Genomic DNA, 22,160 nt, shown 5'->3' on the forward strand with positions numbered 1-22,160 from the left:
TAATATAATATAATATAATATAATATAATATAATATAATATAATACCTCTGTTAAATACTGATTTACCGTATTTACACAACCTCAGCAACATTTTAAGATAAAATCACGTTCCTTCATCACACTGAACTAACAGACCTCAAGGCGTGAAACCTCGGAGGTAATTAACTATTAACATTCGTTTAATTAAACCTGTTTACTTGTAATTGTTTGTTGTTCCACTGCTGTATTTATTTTTCCTCGCTTCAAGACCCCCCGCCCCTTCCCCAAACACACACCTCTCTCCCCTTTGCACCCACAGCTCACAATGCATTAATCTGTTGTTTTTCAAAGCAGTACAGTAAAGGCTGATGCTCACCCAAGTAAGCATGCGTGTTTACGTCTCCCTTCAACTACTAATCGATTCTGCCTGCCATGTGACCGCATAACCCGCTCACATGAGCACCGACTTGCATGATCCGCTTTAAGTTTTAAAAGTCCGCCGTTGGAGCAGCTCGCAGTGGACGCAGACAGGAGTGGGTATGGCGAGTGGCGGCGGGCAGAAAGTGGTGCTGATCACCGGCTGCTCCTCTGGGATCGGACTGCGGATCGCCGTGCTCCTGGCCAGAGACGAGCAGAAGCGCTACCATGGTAAACGCGCTCATCTGCGCTCTCATTCCTTCAGCGCCTTTAGAACGTTGCTTGTTCTTTTAGAATACTTCTTAACGTTCTAAACTGTGCTAGAAATATACAGATATTTTATAGAACACTGTCTACACATGCCTTATTTTGTAGTGCAGCTCTTTTCATTGCATAACACGCTGTATAGATACTGTAAGTATGGGTCATCATAGCCTACTTATGGGTCAGTCACTCCACTAAGTAGGTTGCATTCAGATTTTAAATGTCAGAAAGTTAATATAAACATTTTTTTTGATAGGCTATTTATTAAAGAAAGACTATAATGTCTAGAAATGTCTAGAAAACAGGCATTATTATAGTTTTATACTATATAGGCTACTGTCATTTTTGTCAAATGAGCAGTAGCCTATGTTAGTCGCTCTTTTCAGCAAATTCATAATTTGAAACAATCTTTTATCTATCTAATATATATATCTTATATATATATATATATATATATATATATATATATATATATATATATATATATATTTATATATATATATATATATATATATATATATATATATATATATATATATATATATATATATATAGTTATAGTTATATTATTTTTCCCCAATTTCTTTTTAATTGAGATATTTTTTCAACACATTTCTAAACATAATAGTTTAATAACTCATATCTAATAACTGATTCATTTTATCTTTGCCATGATGACAGTACATAATATTTTACAACACACTTCTATACAGCTTAAAGTGACATTTAAAGGCTTAACTGGGTTAATTTGGGGGAGGCAGGTTAGGTTAATTAGGCAAGTTATTGTATAACAGTGGTTTGTGCTGTAGACTATCTAAAAATATATAGCTTAAAGGGGCTAATAATTTTGACCTTAAATGTTTTTTTTTTAATAAAAAACTGCTTTTATTCTTGCCGAAATAAAACAAATAAGACTTTCTCCACAATAATACAAGACATACTGTGAAAATTTCCTTGCCCTATTAAACATTATTTGTGAAATATATAACAAAGAAAAAAATTCTGAATGCAACTGTGTATATATATATATATATATATATATATATATATATATATATATATATATATATATATATATATATATATATATATATATATATATATATATATTATTTATTTATTTATTTTTTGACATGAATGACAGGACCTAGTGGGGTCTCTGTCATACTTAATGTGTGCGTTCATATTTCAGGAGGTGTGGCTTTGGGCGGCAGGCGAGGGATTTTGTTTTCAAAGATATTATGCTAACTGGTTAGCATTTAGGCAGATCACCCACTGCACCTTTCATATTTAATTTGGGTTGTACAAATTCTTGAACCGTAATCTAAAGTTTTTTGTTTTTTAATAGTTTCATTTTCAGGTTTGTTACTGACTAATCTAATCTATATGCACTAGGCATGGGAAGATAACCGTTTTTCAAGGTATACCGCTGTAAGATTTTTTATTACATTTTTTTTAGGACAACAGTATCTTCTGCAGAAAAGATATCCAAAGATGCCATTTTAAACTGTAAAGAAATCTGCGTTTTTGAAACAAATGAAGACAGTAGAATGATTCAATGATTCATTTTCATTATTCAGCCTGACATGTTTACAGCTCCAAAATATTTTAAATATTTCAAAAAATAAAATATACTGTTTTCAAAGGGGAAAAAAATTGTTGTTTTTTACTTAGACATTTAAAAAGAATATATTTCAGAGCAGTAATCACAATACCGTGAAACTGATATTTTTATCCAAGGTTATCATACCTTCAGAATCTTATACCGGCTCATGCCTAATATGCACAGCACACATATATTATTGTAAAGAATTCTATTGAAAATATTAGTTTTAAAAGAGTGATCTATGAGGGGTGTACTCATTATGCTGAGCACTGTGTGTGTGTGTGTGTGTGGGGGGGGGGGGGTCATTTCAAATATCATATAAAACACAGAATTAGAGTGTATAGACTCATCAGAAAAACAGGGATGACATTTACAGTCCCTGTGAAAGATAACATTTTTTAGATGTTAGTATCGGCATGTTGTGACCAAATTAGCATTAAGAAAATGTAAACATCCAAAGCTTGTAGTTTGTCACTTCCATCTTTAAATATTCAATAGTTTTTAACATCACCTCATTCTTCGGTTTCTCATCAAATTCTCTGACCAATCAAATGCTCTCTAGTATCTGACACGTCTCGCCCCCTTCAAGAGGCTTCTCGTTTTTATAATCACACTTCATAAAAACAGTCTGCAGAAACACTTCTCCCTTTGTACATGTCATTGGAGGGGGAAAGTCTTGCCCATTAATGGAGATCTGTCCCTCATTAGCATAAGACAGCCCTGAGTGATAAGCAGCTGTCTGAATTTTTAAGTCGTAAGCTTGAGCCAAAGGTAATGTCAGTGGCTAAGAGGCATTATAAATGTCGAGTTTTAGGATGCAAAAATGAGCACCATATTTTCAGACTGCCTTCTTCTTAGACACTTTTTTGACAGAGATTACTTTTTAACTTTTGAAAAGAATACTGGAAGCACAATCTCATTTGAATTTAAAGCAACAATCACCAAAAAAGGCACAATTTGGATCAAAGCCTATAAGGGCCAGTTTCAAGGTGTTATAAAATCTATGTGTGAGGTGTTTTGAGCTGAAACGTCACATACACACTCTAGGAACATCAGAGACTTATTTTACATGTTGTAAAAAGGGTCATAATAGGTCCCCTTAAAAGGGAAGGAACTACTCTACCGCCCTGTTTTCGTATTGTAGTTTGTATACGTGTTGTACGTCAAACATCGAATTAAAATGCACCTTTCTAAGTGCTTCACAGGACTTTTAAATGAAATCTGTCATCCCTGTTATTCACATGTCATAAAAACTCAACAGGGCTGACATTAACAGGTTTGACAATTTTAAGCTTATTTGCTAACTGCTTGCTAATAGGTTTGGCCACAATAGAACATTTTGCACACTTTGAAAGGATAGATTTGAATTATATTAGCCTAGGCTCATTGGAAATATGAGCCTCAGCCTACATAAAATATTTTGCTCTGGGCAAAGATCTTAGAATCACCAAGAGGTGACACTCAATAGAACGTTCCATTACAACAGCAGTGCCCAGCAACATCCCCACGATTCCGCCATTTTGGAGAGAAAACCATCGGTCGTCCATTGGATCTTATTGCTGTCACGATGGCAAGCAGCTACTTTGTTTTTTATTTATTTATTGAAAAAGCTCATTAAAGCTGAGATACAACCTGAAAGACGACAACACAACACTTACTATCACAATCATCAGCACTTTTAATAGTTTATTTCACAGACTAAATGTTTATATTTTAACCATACTTTTTTCTTGGAACTGTCACTTTTAGGTAAAATTACTTTAAATTACTTTAATAGTTTACGCACTGGCATAACATACATGAATACTGACATGTTAAATTAAATTAACATGACTTTCAAAAAGGGATGTTGATAACAGACTGACAGTACACTTATTGTTGCAGTTCTATATGTTATAATAGTTTATAATATTTTGTTGCAGTGTTGTCTGTTAAAAAAGACTAATAAATCTTTAAAATGATTAAATTCTGACACAAATTTATCATGCATACACACACACACATGCACGTCTATGTTAACATATTATATTATTATAAATATGTCTCCTGATCTGAATCCAATTAAACACATGGTGAATTCTGAAGAGACATCAAGCTGAGATCTCTATGATGCTTATAAGCAACTAAACGAGGGGTCATTTTTAAGAATAGAAAAGATATGTGTTGCACAATAAAGCCAACTTGTTCATTCCCTGCCTAGTGGTCTTGGTGCTGTCATTAAAAATCACGGAGGCCATACAAACTACTAGATAAAGTAGTTTTTGTTGTGGGGTATACTCATTTTTGCATCACCCTAATTTAAGTAAAACTAAAAAAATGTGTAATTTAGTTATTTTGTTAACCTCACTTTCATGTCATAAGTTTAACAGATATTATATTAAAATTTGGTCTTGTCAGTATTTTGGAAATTGTTTTAATTTTAATGAGATATTGTTGAAAATGTTGCTTTTTAATGGGGTGTATGAATATATAATATTTTACCTCATATTTAACTTAATATTTTAATTCATTCTGTTTAGTGTTAGTTATCCTTGCTGTTGTTCTATTGGAATTTTCATTCCAAAATGGCTGCCGTGTGACACTACCGCCATCTAGTGGCAGTTTACAAAATAGCAAATCAGTGTTGCCTCTTGGTGATTCTATGCTCTTTGCTCTGGGCATATTTTGTTGCACATTTCAAATGACAAATCCACCAGAGAGCACTGTATAAATGTTTTCAAATCTGACATATACATTACTTGAGATACATTTTGTTGAACGTTTCAGATATATATCCTTCATGTACACGTCCACTAGAAGATGGGTCAGACAGATCACCTAACAAACCACTGAGCTAAACCCTAACAAAGCTCAGTGCCTAAACAAATCAATAATGTTGTCATGAGCTAATGTAAGAGAAAAGTGCACTCCGACCACATAGTTTTACCTAATTTTTACTAGCTTTCATCTCTTTTGTGGAACCATGCTTCACTGGACTTAAATCAGAATGCTTTGTATCACAAGTACAGCACTGAACAAAGTGAGCTAACTGACAATGCCAGAAGAGTTGTCCATATGGAGACATTTTAGTTGTCCATATGGAGATATTTTTTTGTGGTCTTTGTTTGGTGTTTTGCAAAGAACTGCATGAAAATAATCCTTTATTCATCTATAATGTGTCCATGTAAATATCATTAGCATGGAAAGAAATAAAAGCTGTTAGCATCATACTGCCCATTAGCATTCATTTTAGGTAGAAACTGCAGTCAAACCATACACTAAAAATATGGATGTAGTATCCGTGATGTCACCCATAGATTTCTGACGAGCGCAAATGAAGCTACAAGTGGAAGTGGCCAACCGTCGCCATTTTGTTCTCGCATCATCGCACCAAACAGCGGTAACCAATAAAGGGCAAAGAGGCGGAGCGTGAGGGGAGCTACAGATGCCTGCAAGCATTTTGCTTAGACGGGCTTTTCTTTGGGAAAAATGCTTAATACTTCATTACCTGCAACTCGTTTGTGTTCTGACCACTTGTGCTTGGTTGTATACTATCTCAATAAAGTGTTTAGTCTTTTAAAAACACTGTTGTAACACCTTGAACCACTAAACATTGTTCTTATGATGTTTTTTTACAGGAGTAAAATGCAAATTACTTCCAAATACTGGGCTTTATTTTAACGGTCTAGGCGCAAAGTATAAAGCACAGGGCGTAAAAGCCTTAAGGGTGTGTCCAAATCCACTTTTGCTATTTTAAGGATGGAACAATACGCTCTGTGCCGCAGCACATGGTCTAACAGGGCTGTGCTTATTCTCTTAATGAGTTATGGGTGTGTTTTGAGCATAAACCAATCAGAGTCTCATCTCACATTTCCTTTAAGAGTCAGTTGCGTCGCGCCATGGTGCATTTGCTATTTACATGGTGAACTGAGAAAACAGTTAAACAGACCATCTGCAGTGCGAGGATAAAGAATGAACCTCCTCCATTTGGCCTTTACTTTCACTTTCTCTCTTTCGTGGATAAGGAAACGTGTTGGATGCACTCACTAAAGACATCCATAAGCCTACTGTACATAATTAATTTAGTTTGTTAAGCACAAAGATTCGTTTCAAAACTATTTCTAAATTCAGTTCTAATTTCCAGCAAATTAATAAAGTAACAATAATAACCAAGTGGGGTCAAAAACTGAGTTATATCCAAAGCCACGTCCTATGCCGCATATAGTCCAAAACCTGACAGGTGGACAAATCTAAGCTTGTTTTTAATAAAACATATAAATATGCATATAATAAATAACACTGTTAATAATAATAACATTATACAAAAGCAAGATGTCGTGACTAAACTGAAAAAAAAACCCAGAGGTGAAGAACGCATGGAGGTACTGGTTTTTATATTTATGTAGAAAATAATAATTTTTGTAATATTTTATTCCTTTAATTATTTTCATTTGTAAAGGTATTTGTGTATTGCTATACATCCTGCATGTTTTAAGCAATGTTTAAGCGAGGCACAAAACTAACGCCTCTGCGCTTGACTTTAGACCTGCTCTCAGCTGGTGTATTGAACAGTCTATTATAGTTCCTCAGAATAGCAACGGGCCACCATGCGCCTTAACACACTTCTTTTCTAAACCAGAACACAGATGAGTCCACAAAGTGGTGCAAATGGATTTGCTATTTAAACAATGTGGTGGAAGATGGAAAAATTAAGGTTGGACACGTCTTGTGCCTTATTGCGCCGGGTGTATAATAGGGCCCATAGTCTGCGTTGGTGAATGCAAGGCTATTTATGAAATCCAGGCATAACACTGTATGACAAAGTTTCAGATGACTGTTTCATAGCCTTTAAAACAACATTTTAAATGATCAATTATCTTAAATAAAACAAATATGTTTATAGATATGATATATAAGTATATAAGAATTTCACTCACCTAGGAAATGGAGGCCACTTGAATTTTTTTTGTGAGCACAAATAAGTGCACACAGCATGCTATATCATCTGATAATTTTAGGAAAAAAGCCACATAAAACAAAACAAAAATACAATGTATATGCCGAGATCATCGGCTAATCAGCCGGAATCAGATGAGGTCAAGTGACGGCGACCTGCGAGACCTAGCTGTCACTCAAGTGGCCACGCCCTTAATTATGCAGACTTAATATAGCTCAATATAAATGAAACGGATGAGTTATAAAAAACTCACCCCCCTCAAAGTTGTCATGAAGTTTATTATTAGCTATATACACCAAAATTGTTCTATGTACCAGGCTATAAACACCTGTTTTTCTGCTGTAAAGTTGGCCATTTTAACATTGGGCTCAATAGAAATTTGCTCTATTATGGAGCCCGCACTTGCAGAATTTCGATGAATTCAATGAGCGGGATGTTGCCACCTGACTCAAATATATGTTGAAGTAAGTTTTTGTAGTTTCACAAAAATGTATGCTCAAGCATTTATTTCCAAAGAGCCTGTGTTGAATTACATAAAAGTAAATAAACAACTGTTTACATTTCGATTTTCAAAACAGTAACAGTATTTACACTCCTAAATCATCAAAAACAACATTACAAAAGAGGGAGAGAAACCTACTTGTGTTTTAACTGTTCGAATGATGGTTGAGAGATGATGCAACTTCCTGGAGGTGATGTCACTATAGTCATTACAGTTTTTTGTGATAGTACTATGGCTGAAATGAAATCAGAGGACACTAATAAAATTATTTGAATTACATAAAAAAATCAAGTACATACCTATGCCAAAAACATTGCCTAACATTAAGGCTGTACTTAATACAAATTGCTTACGTAATAATTTTAACACTTTGCAAATTAAATTTTAACGATTTGCAAATTAAAAAGTCCTGGTAAAGAAAAATGATAGAAATGGACAGACATCCCAGCAGGCACAGGATGTCAACATGACATCAGATTGACGTTGTACCCCAACATCGGTGGGATGAAGCATTTCATTGAGGAAATGAAAATCAGGTTGACATCAGAACCCAACGTCAGGTCAATGTCCAACATATGACAGAAATTTTGGTCACTTTCCAACGCAACCTAAAAACAACAAAATATCAACGGCTAATGATGTTACAGCTTGATGTTGTGTGGACGTTACCACTATGATGTCTATCAGATTGGTTTGCCATACCGGATGAATAAATGTCAGTATTTGACATCATGATGATGTTGGATTTAGGTCAATTTCCAACACAACCTAAAATCAACAAAATATCAACGTCATTTCACGGTGGTTATTGGATGGTTATTGGATGTCAAAATAACATTGTCCTTAGACGCTGGCGACCTAAATATAATCTAATAATATTGGCCTACGATGTTGTGGGTGTGCCATCCTACCATTTAATTATTTTAAATAGTGTTAAATTCACATTTTGATGTCACAAATGTGTTACTTTTAACTGCAATTCCATGTCTGACTATTTCTTATGGACGCAAAGGGCCCAGATTTCGTGGAATGACCCTTATACGTTCACTTTCCTCCAGTAGACCCCAAAGGCTCTTTATTATCATGTGAAAGCGCAGTTTCCAGGGTACGGCTCCGCAAGGATACCGCTTGCCAGGCGGAGATCATAAAGAGACTGCCAGTTCTCTTTCAAGTGACTTCTCCAGTACAAAGCTCCCTTTATTGCTGTGAATTGTAGACCGCTGCCCTGGTTTAGTGCCGTGTCTAATGCGCCCATAGTTCACACACTAGAATGAGTGTTGGGAGAGGGACAAAGTTTGAGACCTGTACAAGTGAGGGCTCTAAAGCAAGGGTCGTCTGAAGTCTTCATCTGCACACTGAGCAGGGTGAAACCATTGGACATTTGTTATCACCTACTCGGATTCATCCAGAGACTCATTAATGTCAATCAAATGCTTCACACAAGGTGTCTTCGATGCCTTCGGGCCTAGATGGATTGGGAAATGAAGCTTGACCTATAATATGGTCTTTACTATTGAAATATTGCATAAAAATTGCATTTTAATTTTATTCAAAGGGAGAGTTCATCCAACAATAAAGATTCTGATATTGTTTAGTCACCCTCCAAACCTGTATGAGGTTCTTTTTTCCAAGTCAATGGTTAACGTCAACAAACTAATTGCTAACATATTTCAAAATATCTTGTTATATGTTCAAGAAAGAAAGAGAATCCTACAGTTTTAAAACTTTCCCTTGTCATTTTTAGGTTGCATATCCCTTACGCTATATTCACATGGGGCGTCAGTGTTAACACTCACCATTCACTTCGAATGGATGTTGTCAAGCATTGTTGAACTGATTGGTGGATCCATCTGTGCGGTGTTGTTTGCTGCAAAGTTTGGAAATTCCTAAACTTTTCAAGCGTCAAAGGAAGCGTCAGCCAATCTGACTGCTTTATGCAAATACCCCAGCTCAAACAGTAGCCAATTGCGCTCTAATTTCATTGACTGATGTAACAATGATGATCACATCAGCCCCAACTTCAGACATGCCCTTCCGTAAAAGGTTGACGCTGAAGCCAAGTGTGAATCAGCATTAATGAAAAGGATTAGTAATGCACTTTTATTTATTTATTTGTTTGTCTACATGAGTGTTTCTTAACCACGCTCCTGGAGGCCCACCAGCTCTGCACATTATCTCCTTAACCAAACACACCTGATTCAGATCATCATCTCATTGGCAGAGACTGAAAAACCTGAAAGGGTGTATCAGACAAAGGAGACATTCAAAACGTGCTGTGCTGGTGGTCCTCCGGGAAAGTGGTTGAGAAACACTGGTCTACACCAGTTCCTATAAATAACTATTGACCGAATTTTCGGGCAGCATGGTGGTGCAGTGGGTAGCACAATCGTCTTACAGCAAGAAGGTCGCTGGTTCAAGCCTCGGCTGGGTCAGTTGGCATTTCTGTGCGGAGTTTGCATGTTCTCCCCGTGTTGGTGTGGGTTACCTCCGCGTGTCAAAATGAATGAATGAATGACCAATTTCCCAGCGATTATTGGAGCTTTTATCGTTGAAATACATCACAGTTTTGATACTGCTTTAAATTCGCAAAGTTTAAAAACACATCAACAGACCTAAGATACTTAAAATGGGATATCAAAGAATAAACTGTGTGATAACATTTAACATAAAAGCAGGTCAAAAAAAGGTTGTTTAAAAGAAAAGTTCACTTCAACTGGTAAACACTTTTTAACTACAGTGATTATGTAGGTGTGGCCCTGAGACTTCGCCTTCTTTGACATGGAAATCTCTTCTAATTATTATTAAAGACACAATAAATAAATCGTTTTCATTAAAATATCAAAAAAACACTAGAACAGTTATATAATTTGCTGACTTTAAAAAGACTTTAAAAAAAAGCTATTTTAACTAGCAATGCAGACCAAGTCCTGTGTGGCCATGATAATGACATCACGCACCCTCGATGGAGTTAGGTCCTAGGGATGAGTCCTTCCGAGAGTAACGCAGCGTACGACAACAATACGTTTTGAGCACTTCAGTTTGGAATAGCACTTCAATATGGCGGTCATGACTGGTTTTCACTCCAAAGTGCCCGAATGTGACATATTCCACTTGGAATGCACCTTCAGTCATGCTGTCATCAAACTACGTCTTTGTTTCTTGTCAATAGACAACCTCTAGTTGTAAAAATTACATACTGTGCCTTTAATCTATAAAATGGTACAAATTTATATATGGGAAGGTTTATTATTTTAGCCAAAGAAAATTGATTACTGGTTTGTTAAATCAGCCTGATGGTTTTAAATGAATTAAAAGTTAACTGACATAAAAACAGTCATTGATACATCGACGTATCTCCAGGTGGGACAACAGCTACCGTATGTTTTCGTCCACCTATTTGTATGTGCATTTTGGAAAATTGCATAATAAATGCTTAATGGGAATGTCAAGATGCACATACATTTTGAAAATGTTCATAAACAACCTATGAGCGCAACCGTGTAAAATAAACGTTTTATTCGATAAGAAAAAATAAACATTACACAATGATGAATCAATGTATCGTCTGTCCATTCCATATTCGTTTTCAAACAAAAAAAAAGGAAACAATTTTTGTTTTTTGTTTTGCTCCCAAAAAAAAAAAAAAACAATTTTGGCTCGATTTTCATTTTTTGGTTTAGGGTAGAAAAACCAAGCGGTGTTGAAAGTAGGCGGAGCTCATGACGTCGCCCTCAAAATAATAGTCCTATGTGAATCAGCACACAGGCTTTTAATTATTATTATTAAATTATATATAAATATATATAAACTAAGTTTAAATATTCTGTCATTTGATCAGTTAGCAGGCTTACATTGCATAAATTAAATAAAAACATAAATTAGCAGTATTATTACACATTTGTCATTTAAATAAGATTATACTGTAGTTCGCTGCCAAATATCTTGCTGCTGTCCACCTGATGCTGAGCAAAGATTTTCAAGCAGCACCTGGTTTGCAAGATTGTTTATAATAATATAATAATTATAATAATAATCAATATTGTTTGCTTATTTTTATTGTTTTGTATTTTGCAGAACCAGAATAAGAACACATTGGTCCCTGGGGCTATAACAAAGTGTACCATTTGTTTTCATTTTATTTCCTCCTATTTTAATGGGATAATATAAATTATATATATACAGTATATATATATATATATATATATATATATATATATATATATATATATATATATATATATATATATATATATATATATATATATATAGGACTATTATTTTGAGGGCGATGTCACGAGCTCGGATTTGGTTGACCAATCAGAAGAAAAAGGGTGATTCAGCACCGCCTACATGTGTATAATGAATTTTAAAGCCATTTATCCATTTTCCTACCCTAAACGAAAAAACGAAAATAAATCAAAATGTCTGTTTTCTTAATTTTCCTTTTTTTTGTTTGAAATCGGATATAAAACTGACGGAAGATACCCTGATTACGATGAAAACACAATTGCAAAGTAAAACCTAGCATGCGAATCAAAAAACTCATGTGATTTTGTTTTAACAGATCATGTGATGACAAAAATGAGTGCAATGAGAAAGCATTACAGAGCAAACCTGCGAACTGACCACATTGTAAAATATCTGAAATGTTGTTTTGGACATTCTATTCGTTGGTCATCCCTCAGCTAAAGTCTGTCATGCCCAAGTCTGCCCAAAGCGCAGTCTTGTACCTCCAAAAGCCGCTGCACATTAATTGTGTTACATCTTTGTCTTCTGAGATGCAAGTAAATTAGTATACAATTAAAAAGGTCTACAGTAGCTTCTCCTACCTCAGCAAATTCCATTTTTCTTTTTGATATTTGGTACCAATTTGTCAGTTCTCTTTGACTCATTGGATGGAAACGGTGGTTTACTCACAAATGTTTTCTGCTATATTCCAGTTTGCGTGTACATTTAATTTGCATCTTTGGATGGAAACATGGCATCTGATTCACATTTAGGTTCATCAAACCTGATAATACTTCCTAAAAGAGATGATTATAAGAAATAAAATGCATCAGTTAAAATGAAAGGCTTTTAATAGTAACTTTTCTATCTTACCAAATTTCATTGCTTCTTTCTCATCTTTTAAACGAATCCCATTTGAACTTTGTTCTCATTCTGAGCGCATTGCAACAGTGGAAAACAAAATCCTCTGAGATTAAACATTTCATTGGTTCTGCTCATAATGAGGAGCAGTGATATATGCCAACTTCAAAGAAGCCAAAGCGAAAAAAAATCCAATTACAAGAGAGAGTGGCTCGTTCAAGAATGTTTAATCTGCCTCAAGTCTTACTCTAAAACAACAGCATCAACAATGAGGGGGTTGTTCTCGCAAACGCATTTATTTTGTGGCCTAGTTTGACCACACAGGGCTTGTGTGTTGTAAGAATTAATTTCTTCAAGTAGAGCTTATGCTTCAGTATGCGAGTGAAATCTAGCTTGAGACGTCAGGAATGCAGATCTGCTAGCAGCTGCGTCTCCATCGTCACCTTACAGATGCATTACACTCTCGCGCTCTTTCCAGCAGCAGCTGCACGGTGACTGATGAAGGATGCGGACTGTTGACAGACTGTGATAATCTGCCCAATGAATGGAGCTTGACACTTAGATCCACTGTGGAGGATTTGATAAGAAAGTCAAGCCACAACATGCTCAAGGTTAGATAGGGCCACTGAGAAAGACACAGCAAAATAATAGCTGAAGTAAGCCAATGAAAACTTTTATGTAAACATTGAAGTTCAAGTTAAATGTGTCACCATTCAGCTAACAGTTTTATCTACAATGGAATACAATAAAATAATTCATGTTATATGTGGCAGTAAAAAAAATCTAATTAAATAAATTATATACTATATGTAGTTGATGTCAGAATTATTAGCCCCCCTGAATAATTAGCCCTTCTGTTTATTTTCCCCCCAATTTCTGTTTAACGCAGATATTTTTTCAACACATTTCTAAACATAGGTTTAATAACTTATTTCTAATAACTGATTTATTTTATCTTTGCCATGATGACAGTGAATAATATTTGACTGGATATTTTTCAAGTCACTTCAATACAGCTTAAAGTGACATTTAAAGGCTTAACTAGGTTAACTAGGTAGATTAGGGTAATTAGGCAAGTTATTGTATAACGATATAAAACAAATAAGACTTTCTCCAGAACAAAAAAATATTATCAGACAAACTGTGAAAATTTCCCTGCTCAGTTAAAAATGATTTGTGAAATATTGAAAAAAATAAATAAATAAAATAAAGGGGGCTAATAGATCTGACTGTATATTCAACTGTATATATATATATATAGAGAGAGAGAGAGAGAGAGAGAGAGAGAGAGAGAGAGAGAGAGAGAGAATCGCAGAAATGTTGCACTGCCATCTTCTATTCTGTCTGTTCCTGCATTCTCTCATTGCGTGTGGGATTTAACGTGACACGATCATTTTGATTCAGCAACTTATTTTTTAAAAGCGAATTAATTAAACTAAAATGTAACTTGCATACTTGTATTACATTTTTTTCAAAAAGTAGCTTAAATATTATTACTTAATTTTTTAAAGTAATGCGTTACTTTACTCGTTACTTTAGAGAAGCAATATTAACTCACGTTACTTGTAATGCATTACCCCAACACAGTTTTTTTTTCATTCCAGCCAAACAAAAATAAACACATACAGTACCTATTAATGACAATGCCAGAAAACTGTTAATAACTTTTAAATCTCTTAATTTTCTCCAAAGTAGTGAAAAAATAATACTATAGAAAATAAATACTATACTTTTAATACTACAATATTGTTTTATTTTAAAATCTGAATTTTAGCATCATTATTCCAGTCCTTCAGACATGATCCTTCAGAAATTATGCTGATTTGATTATTATGGTGGCTTGAAAAGCCAGCATACTGTTATCTATCTTAAACTTCTTCTTCTTCTTCTTCTTCTTCTTCTTCTTCTTCTTCTTCTTCTGAGACTAATTTCTAAGTGTATCTCCTCCTAGGCCTTTCAAGCTACATACTTCAAACTTTCGTCAAACCTTCAAACTGGTCTGACTCGGGTTGCTATATCTTTTCTAACTGATCCGACCTTGGGTTTTCCGAAAAACGACCCAGAAAAATCCCAAAAGTCCCATTGACTTAACATTGGGTCAAACTTTGTAAGCTCATAACTCTGCATCAGACTGTCCTACAGACTTCTAACTGGACTCATTTAACTCAGTCTAGCCAGCAGCCAATAACTGATGACTTTGTAACTTACTAGCCACTCCATAGCAACCACTTACAGCACCCTAGCAACTGTCCCATAGACTTCCATTGTAAAAGACTCCCATTTACTTAACATTGGATCAACCTTTGTGAGCTCATAACTCTGCATCAGACTGTCCTACAGACTAGAGTCTGGCCTCATTCAACTCAGTCTAGCCAGCAGCCAATCACTGATTACCTTTAAACTTAATAGCCACTCCCTAGCAACCAATTTCAGCACCCTAGCAACTGTCCCATAGACTGTGACTAGCTATTCTAACACACGCTAACAGTTTTAACATCCTACTGACATGCTAATCTTGCTAGAAAGGTGCTAGCAACACGATAGTGACATGCTAGTCATGCTAGTAACATGCTAATTCATGCTAGAATCATGCTAACAACATGCTAATTCATGCTAGAAACAAGCTGATTCATGCTAGAATCATGCTAGTAATATGCTAGTTACATGCTAATTAATGCTAGAATCATGCTAGTTACATGCTAATTCATGCTAGAATCATGCTAACAACATGCTAATTCATGCTAGAAACATGCTAGTAACATGCTAATTCATGCTAGAAACATGCTAGTAACATGCTAATTCATGCTAGTAACATGCTAATTCATGCTAGAATCATGCTAGTAACATGCTAATCTATGCTAGAATCATGCTAGTAACATGCTAATTCATGCTAGAATCATGCTAGTAACATGCTAATTCATGCTAGAATCATGCTAGTAACATGCTAATTCATGCTAGAATCATGCTAGTAACATGCTAATTCATGCTAGAAACATGCTAGTAACATGCTAATTCATGCTAGAATCATGCTAGTAACATGCTAATTCATGTTAGAATCATGCTAATAACATGCTAATTCATGCTAGAAACATGCTAATTCATGGTAGAATCATGCTAATAACATGCTAATTCATGGTAGAAACATGCTAGTAACATGCTAATTAATGCTAGAAACATGTTAGTAACATGCTAATTCATGCTAGAATCATGCTAGAAACATGCTAATTCATGCTAGAAACATGCTAGTAACATGCTAATTCATGCTAGAATCATGCTAGTAACATGCTAATTCATGCTAGAATCATGCTAATAACATGCTAATTCATGCTAGAATCATGCTAGTAACATGCTAATTCATGCTAGAAACATGCTAGTAACATGCTAATTCATGCTAGAATCATGCTAGTAACATGCTAATTCATGCTAGAATCATGCTTGTAACATGCTAATTCATGCTAGAAACATGCTAGTAACATGCTAATTCATGCTAGAATCATGCTAGTTACATGCTAATCCATGCTAGAATCATGCTAGTAACATGCTAATTCATGCTAGAATCATGCTAGTAACATGCTAATTCATGCTAAAATCATGCTAATAACATGCTAATTCGTGCTAGAATCATGCTAGTATCATGCTAATTCATGCTAGAAACATGCTAGTAACATGCTAATTCATGCTAGAATCATGCTAGTAACATGCTAATTCATGCTAGAATCATGCTAATAACATGCTAATTCATGCTAGAATCATGCTAATAACATGCTAATTCATGCTAGAATCATGCTAGTAACATGCTAATTCATGCTAGAAACATGCTAGTAACATGCTAATTCATGCTAGAATCATGCTAGTAACATGCTAATTCATGCTAGAATCATGCTAATAACACGCTAATTCATGCTAGAAACATGCTAATTCATGCTAGAATCATGCTAATAACATGCTAAATCATGCTAGAATCATGCCAGTAACATGCTAATTCATGCTAGAAACATGCTAGTAACAAGCTAATTCATGCTAGAATCATACTAGTAACATGCTAATTCATGCTAGAAACATGCTAGTAACATGCTAATTCATGCTAGAAACATGCTAGTAACAAGCTAATTCATGCTAGAATCATACTAGTAACATGCTAATTCATGCTAGAAACATGCTAGTAACATGCTAACTCATGCTAGAAACATGCTAATTCATGCTAGAAACATGCTAGTAACATGCTAATTCATGCTAGAAACATGTTAGTAACATGCTAATTCATGCTAGAATCATGCTAGTTACATGCTAATTTATGTTAGAATCATGCTAGTTACTTGCTAATTCATGCTAGTAACATGCTAATTCAGACTCGGCTTTTCAAGCCACCATAAAGTTTGTCCTCAAACTTTAATATCTAGTTATTATTGTTGTTGTTGTTGTCAACAGATATTTAAAACTATAACAATTTATTTATTTATTTTTTTTTCAATTAATATGTATAGTTTTTTGGATTTATCTGATGAATAGAACGTTTGATGAAATAACACGTATATTAAGTATATTTAATGTATTTAATCATTGTGAATTTTATTAAGACAGTAGATTTCGACATGCACTTTAGAGTTTGGAAATAACAAATGTGTTGAATAATCTTATTATTAAATCTGGGATGGGCTCTTGATTTAGGTCACTGTCCCTCAGCGGCTCAAAGTGCAAAGTGCATGAAAATGTTAATCTGTTAAGTTTATCTTTTCATTTAGCAACTCTGATCACTGATTACACTGCTGTTTTGGGTCAGCAAATGTGTGTAAATGCTAAAAACACACACACACAAACACAAAATCAAATATTCCACAATGTCTTACAGCGATTTCAGGACAAATAGATCTAATTGTGTCATTTTTGTTGCTGAGGAAGTAACTGTATGTGGTTTGTGTTGAAGTGATTGCCACAATGAGAGACCTGAAGAAGAAGGATCGTCTGGTGGAGGCGGCGGGTGAAGCGTATGGACAGACTCTGACTCTGCTGCCTCTGGACATCTGCAGTGATGAATCAGTCCGGCAGTGTGTCGACAGTGTAAAGGACAGACACATCGACGTACTCAGTGAGTGCTCAGTGCCAAACAACTCACAGGTTTTGTTCATGTTCTAGGGAAATTACAGTTATTATTATTATAATTAGTTATAAGCAGCAGAAACAACTAAGAGTGGAAGGTCTAATGGGAATGTGCAAGTTGTTTTCTGGGAGAATGACACTTGACATGCTTCGTGGCCTTTCACATCCTAAACTTGCCCATTCAACACATTCCCTTGTGTAAAGCTCTTGTGTAATGCTCTTTGACATACTTCTTAATAGGGAACTTATTATGGAAATCATATACTTAAAACTAACACACACCAGAGCGTAATGTAATGTTAGGTAATGTTTTTAGGCACTGCACAAATGAAAATGTTAATATTAAATCTGGTGATGTGAACGGTAAAGGTGCCATAGAGTGCACTGATTCAATAAGTTAACTTGGTCACTTATTACATTGTCTACATTGTAGGTACTGTATGTGGCTTAGGTAAGTAGAACAATTCTCCAGAAATGGTTTTATATGCACATTTATGAAAGAAGTTACCCCTAGAATAAAAAGCTTGGTTTTGACCATATTTGGAATGTGAAAATTAATGAACTCATGTCATTTTCATTTTCACACACACACACACGCACGCACGCACGCACGCACGCACGCACACACACGCACGCACACACACACACACACACACACACAGATGTACTAATAAATACAAAATGCAAATGTAAATTCATGTGCAAAATAATCATGCTTGAGTTGTTAAAAATAATGATTTCTTGTTAAAAGTCGCAATTTTCAATTGAAGTGGAGAGAGGTTTATTTTAGCTAGAAGGAGTGAGTGAATGAAATTAAATGAAAATATAGCTGCAAGCAGCAATTATCGGGGCCAAGCAGCACAGTGGCCACATCATAAACAAACATGGCAACAAGCTACAGAGCAACTGGGAAATTCTATAACTTTTTGGCAGCATGGTCTGAGCCAAATTTGATGGAAATTGGGCCAACAATGTATGGAGAGTTCAAAACAACAGATTTTCAAACAAATTCAAGATGGTGGAAAGGAAGTTGTGTAAATTAGGGAATAAATTATATCAATGTTCACATATCAATGATACAAGGAATCTGTAAGACCAGTCTCATGACAATAGACAAAACTATTCAAAAGTCGTTTGATAAATTTTGTATGATTTCTATTGATAGAATTTCATTGTTTGTCAATTTTACCTAGAAGGTGGCTCAAACTGATGTAGTTTGGTCAATTCCAGGTCTAGATCACACACATTAAGTTTGGTTTCAATACTCCAAACCATTGTAGGGATTCAGCCTGTAATGTCATCTGGCAGCATTACATCAAGTTTGCGCTTACGTTAAATGGCAACAGATTTGTCTGTGAACATGAATGCCATAACTTATGGTCTGAAGATGATCAGAGTCAAATTTGGTGAAGATTGGATAAATGGTTTAGGAGGAATAAAAAAAAGAATGATTTAAACAAAATCAAAATGGCGGACAGGAAGTTTGGCAGATTATGGCATCGGCATGACCCAATGAATAATTTGAGACTAATTTTATCAAAATAAGCATATGCAGTGAAAAGTTATTGCCAAATTTGTACGTTTCATTAATAATGGCTAATGAATGTCTTATAACTCTTGACCCATAGGTGTGGTCAGTGTGAGGCGACAATGACTTGGTGTCATTATTTTTAACTATTGCAGAGATACAGCCTCAGATGTAGTTTGGCATCATGCCATCACATTTGTTGGTGGAGTAAACAAAAATTGTTACACTTATCAACACAATATCAATAATTTTTTGTCAACACAGTCTGATCTGAGTCTAATTTGGTGCAAATCAGCCAAACGATATGAGAGGAGTTCGAAAAAGTAGGTTTTTGACTTAATGCTAGATGCCAGACAGGAAGTTCGATTAATTAAGGCATAATTGGTATCAATATTCTCAAGAAAACCCAATGAATGCATCAAAACAAGTTTTATAACAATAGGCAAAACTAGCCAAAAGTTATCAGCAATTTTAGAAATATTATTATAACGTTTGACCAAAAGGTGGTGCTTTGCCGAAACTTTTTGAGCACCTTCAGGGCACAGTCCCAAAGACACATAACGACTTTCATAACATGCGTCCATAAAATGTAGCAATTTATGACATTATTTTATGAATTTTAGACCAAGGGTTAAGAAGTTATAAGCAAAAACAGCCATTTTTTTCTATCTTAGGACCACTAGGTGGAAGTGCGCCAAAACACTGCAGCTAACTTCAGACCATGGTTGTGATAACACACACCAAGTTTGGTGTGAATACGTCAATGCGTTAGGGGGATAACACTGTTAAGTCAATTTTTTTGCAAGTTCTACATTAAATTTGTTTGCAAGTTAATTGAAAACGGTTCCTCTAATCAACTTGAATTCAATAACTTATGGTCAGCATGGTCTATAGATCATGTAATTTAATTTAGATGAAAATCGGAAAAAAAAAAAAAACGGGCTAGAACGAGTTTGTTTAAACAGGTTTTACGAAACATTATCATGACTGAAAATGACGTCATATGGTGCGTTTAAATCGGCTTGATTTTTGATTGTAGTCTATTCAGTTCAAAAGTTATAACACTAAATGCTAAATATAAGTGCAAATTTGAACAAGTGGTGGCTCAAGAGAGTTTAAGTTAGAGTCCAAATTTGTTGTGGTTGAAGATCAGACTGTCCTCTATCAGAGTGCCAAAGTTTGTGCAAATGCCTCAAATGGTTCATAGGGCTGCCATAGACTCCCAGAGGGAAAGAAGAAGAAGAGGAGAAGGAAGAAGCCAGAAGAATAATAAGAAGAACCGGAATGGATACAATAGGTGCCCACGCACCTTCAGTGCTTGGCTCCTAATTAAAGTTGTAGATATAGGATAAATTATAATTATACTAGACAAAAGGAGTCAACAGTGATGCATTTAGAGTTGTAATTTGTAACATATATGAAAACACAGACAAGAATTATTGGCAATCTCTTTATTAACAGGTGAGGTTTCAGATTATTGGCATCCTTTAACTTCAGAAATAATTGCAGAAAGAGCTGACACATGCATGACACAATGCATAAAATGGCATCAAAACACTTATATTCAGCTGTCAACATGTGTTTGTTGCCTCATTACAAAAAAAATGCAGCAAATTTCACATTATACACATTCATCTACAAAAGAAAAAGTTAAACAGTTCTTAGGGTCAGAATAAATTTATAATCCATCTTTTCCAAACTGACGACAAACAGATGAGCTGAGATGCTCCACGCCTGGTAGCATAACCTGGGAGTTCTATAATAATAGTCTGTTTTCAAAATAAAAGTCCCACATACGTAGTAGGTATACAACAAGTTTAGAATAAGGAAAAAAATATATTATTGTTGTAATCCCACTAGGAAATGTTGTGGCTAATGCAGCCTGGGGCATGCATATTAATGATCCTGTGTAATCAAAATAAAGCTTTTTAGGTGTTAGTATGAATATGTTAGTCCTAAGGATATCTACAGTCCAAACTAGAGTGCTCCAAAACGGTGACCAAATTCAAATTAAGAAAGAATAAACATCCCAAGCTTGCAGTTTGTCCCTTCCGTCTAAACGTATCTTTATTTTTTTTAAAGTCACCTCATTCTTCAGTTTCTCATCAAATCTTCTGATTAGCTCTCTAGTATCTGACATATCCCAACCCATTCAAAACATTATTGCTATACGCATTTGAGCTCAACCACTCTACCTGGCAGAGCTGATAAAATTAAATTGCTATTGGCTTTTTTAAAAACAGGGAGGAGTTACTTTGTCCCACCCATGTTTTAGTTCAAATTGTGCCACACATCAAATAAAAAAGTGCACTTTTGAAAGCACTTTATTGGACCTGTAATTATCCTTTGTGTGATATAACAGTCTGTTTTTTTTTTCAATTGGCCTGTTTTTCACCAGGATTTTACACTCACAATGTTTACATGAAAATGATAAAATATTGGTGTTAGTTGCTCATGATATGTAATTTTCATGTACTGAACTCCTATTATTCAGCTATACTATACTACACCTTTAAGTGTATTAAACCGCAGTTATACATTTGTAATAACTTTGGGTGCAATAAGGGCTCTATTATAACAATCTAGGTACAAAGTCTAAAGTGCATGGCACAAAGGCATGAAGGGTGTGGCGGAATCAACTTTTGCTATTTTAAGAACAGAAAAATACAGTTTGCGCTGCGGCGCATGGTCTAACAGGGTTGTGCTTATTCTCAGAGTTATGGGTGTGTTTTGAGCATAATG

General features: G+C 35.0%; 1 protein-coding gene across 1 annotated transcript in view; it reads left to right on the top strand.

The window, feature by feature from the left end:
• Positions 1–311: 311 nt before the first annotated feature.
• Positions 312–22,160, top strand: part of rdh8a (retinol dehydrogenase 8a) — a 39,738-nt gene continuing 17,889 nt past the window's right edge. The window contains exons 1-2 of the mRNA XM_056454093.1: positions 312–628; positions 17,718–17,879. Coding sequence (XP_056310068.1) covers positions 520–628; positions 17,718–17,879 — 271 coding nt within the window. The 5' untranslated portion in view covers positions 312–519. The remainder of the gene's footprint in view (positions 629–17,717; positions 17,880–22,160) is intronic.

Source organism: Danio aesculapii, chromosome 3 (assembly GCF_903798145.1).
Source record: "Danio aesculapii chromosome 3, fDanAes4.1, whole genome shotgun sequence".
NCBI classification, from domain to species: Eukaryota; Metazoa; Chordata; class Actinopteri; order Cypriniformes; family Danionidae; genus Danio; species Danio aesculapii.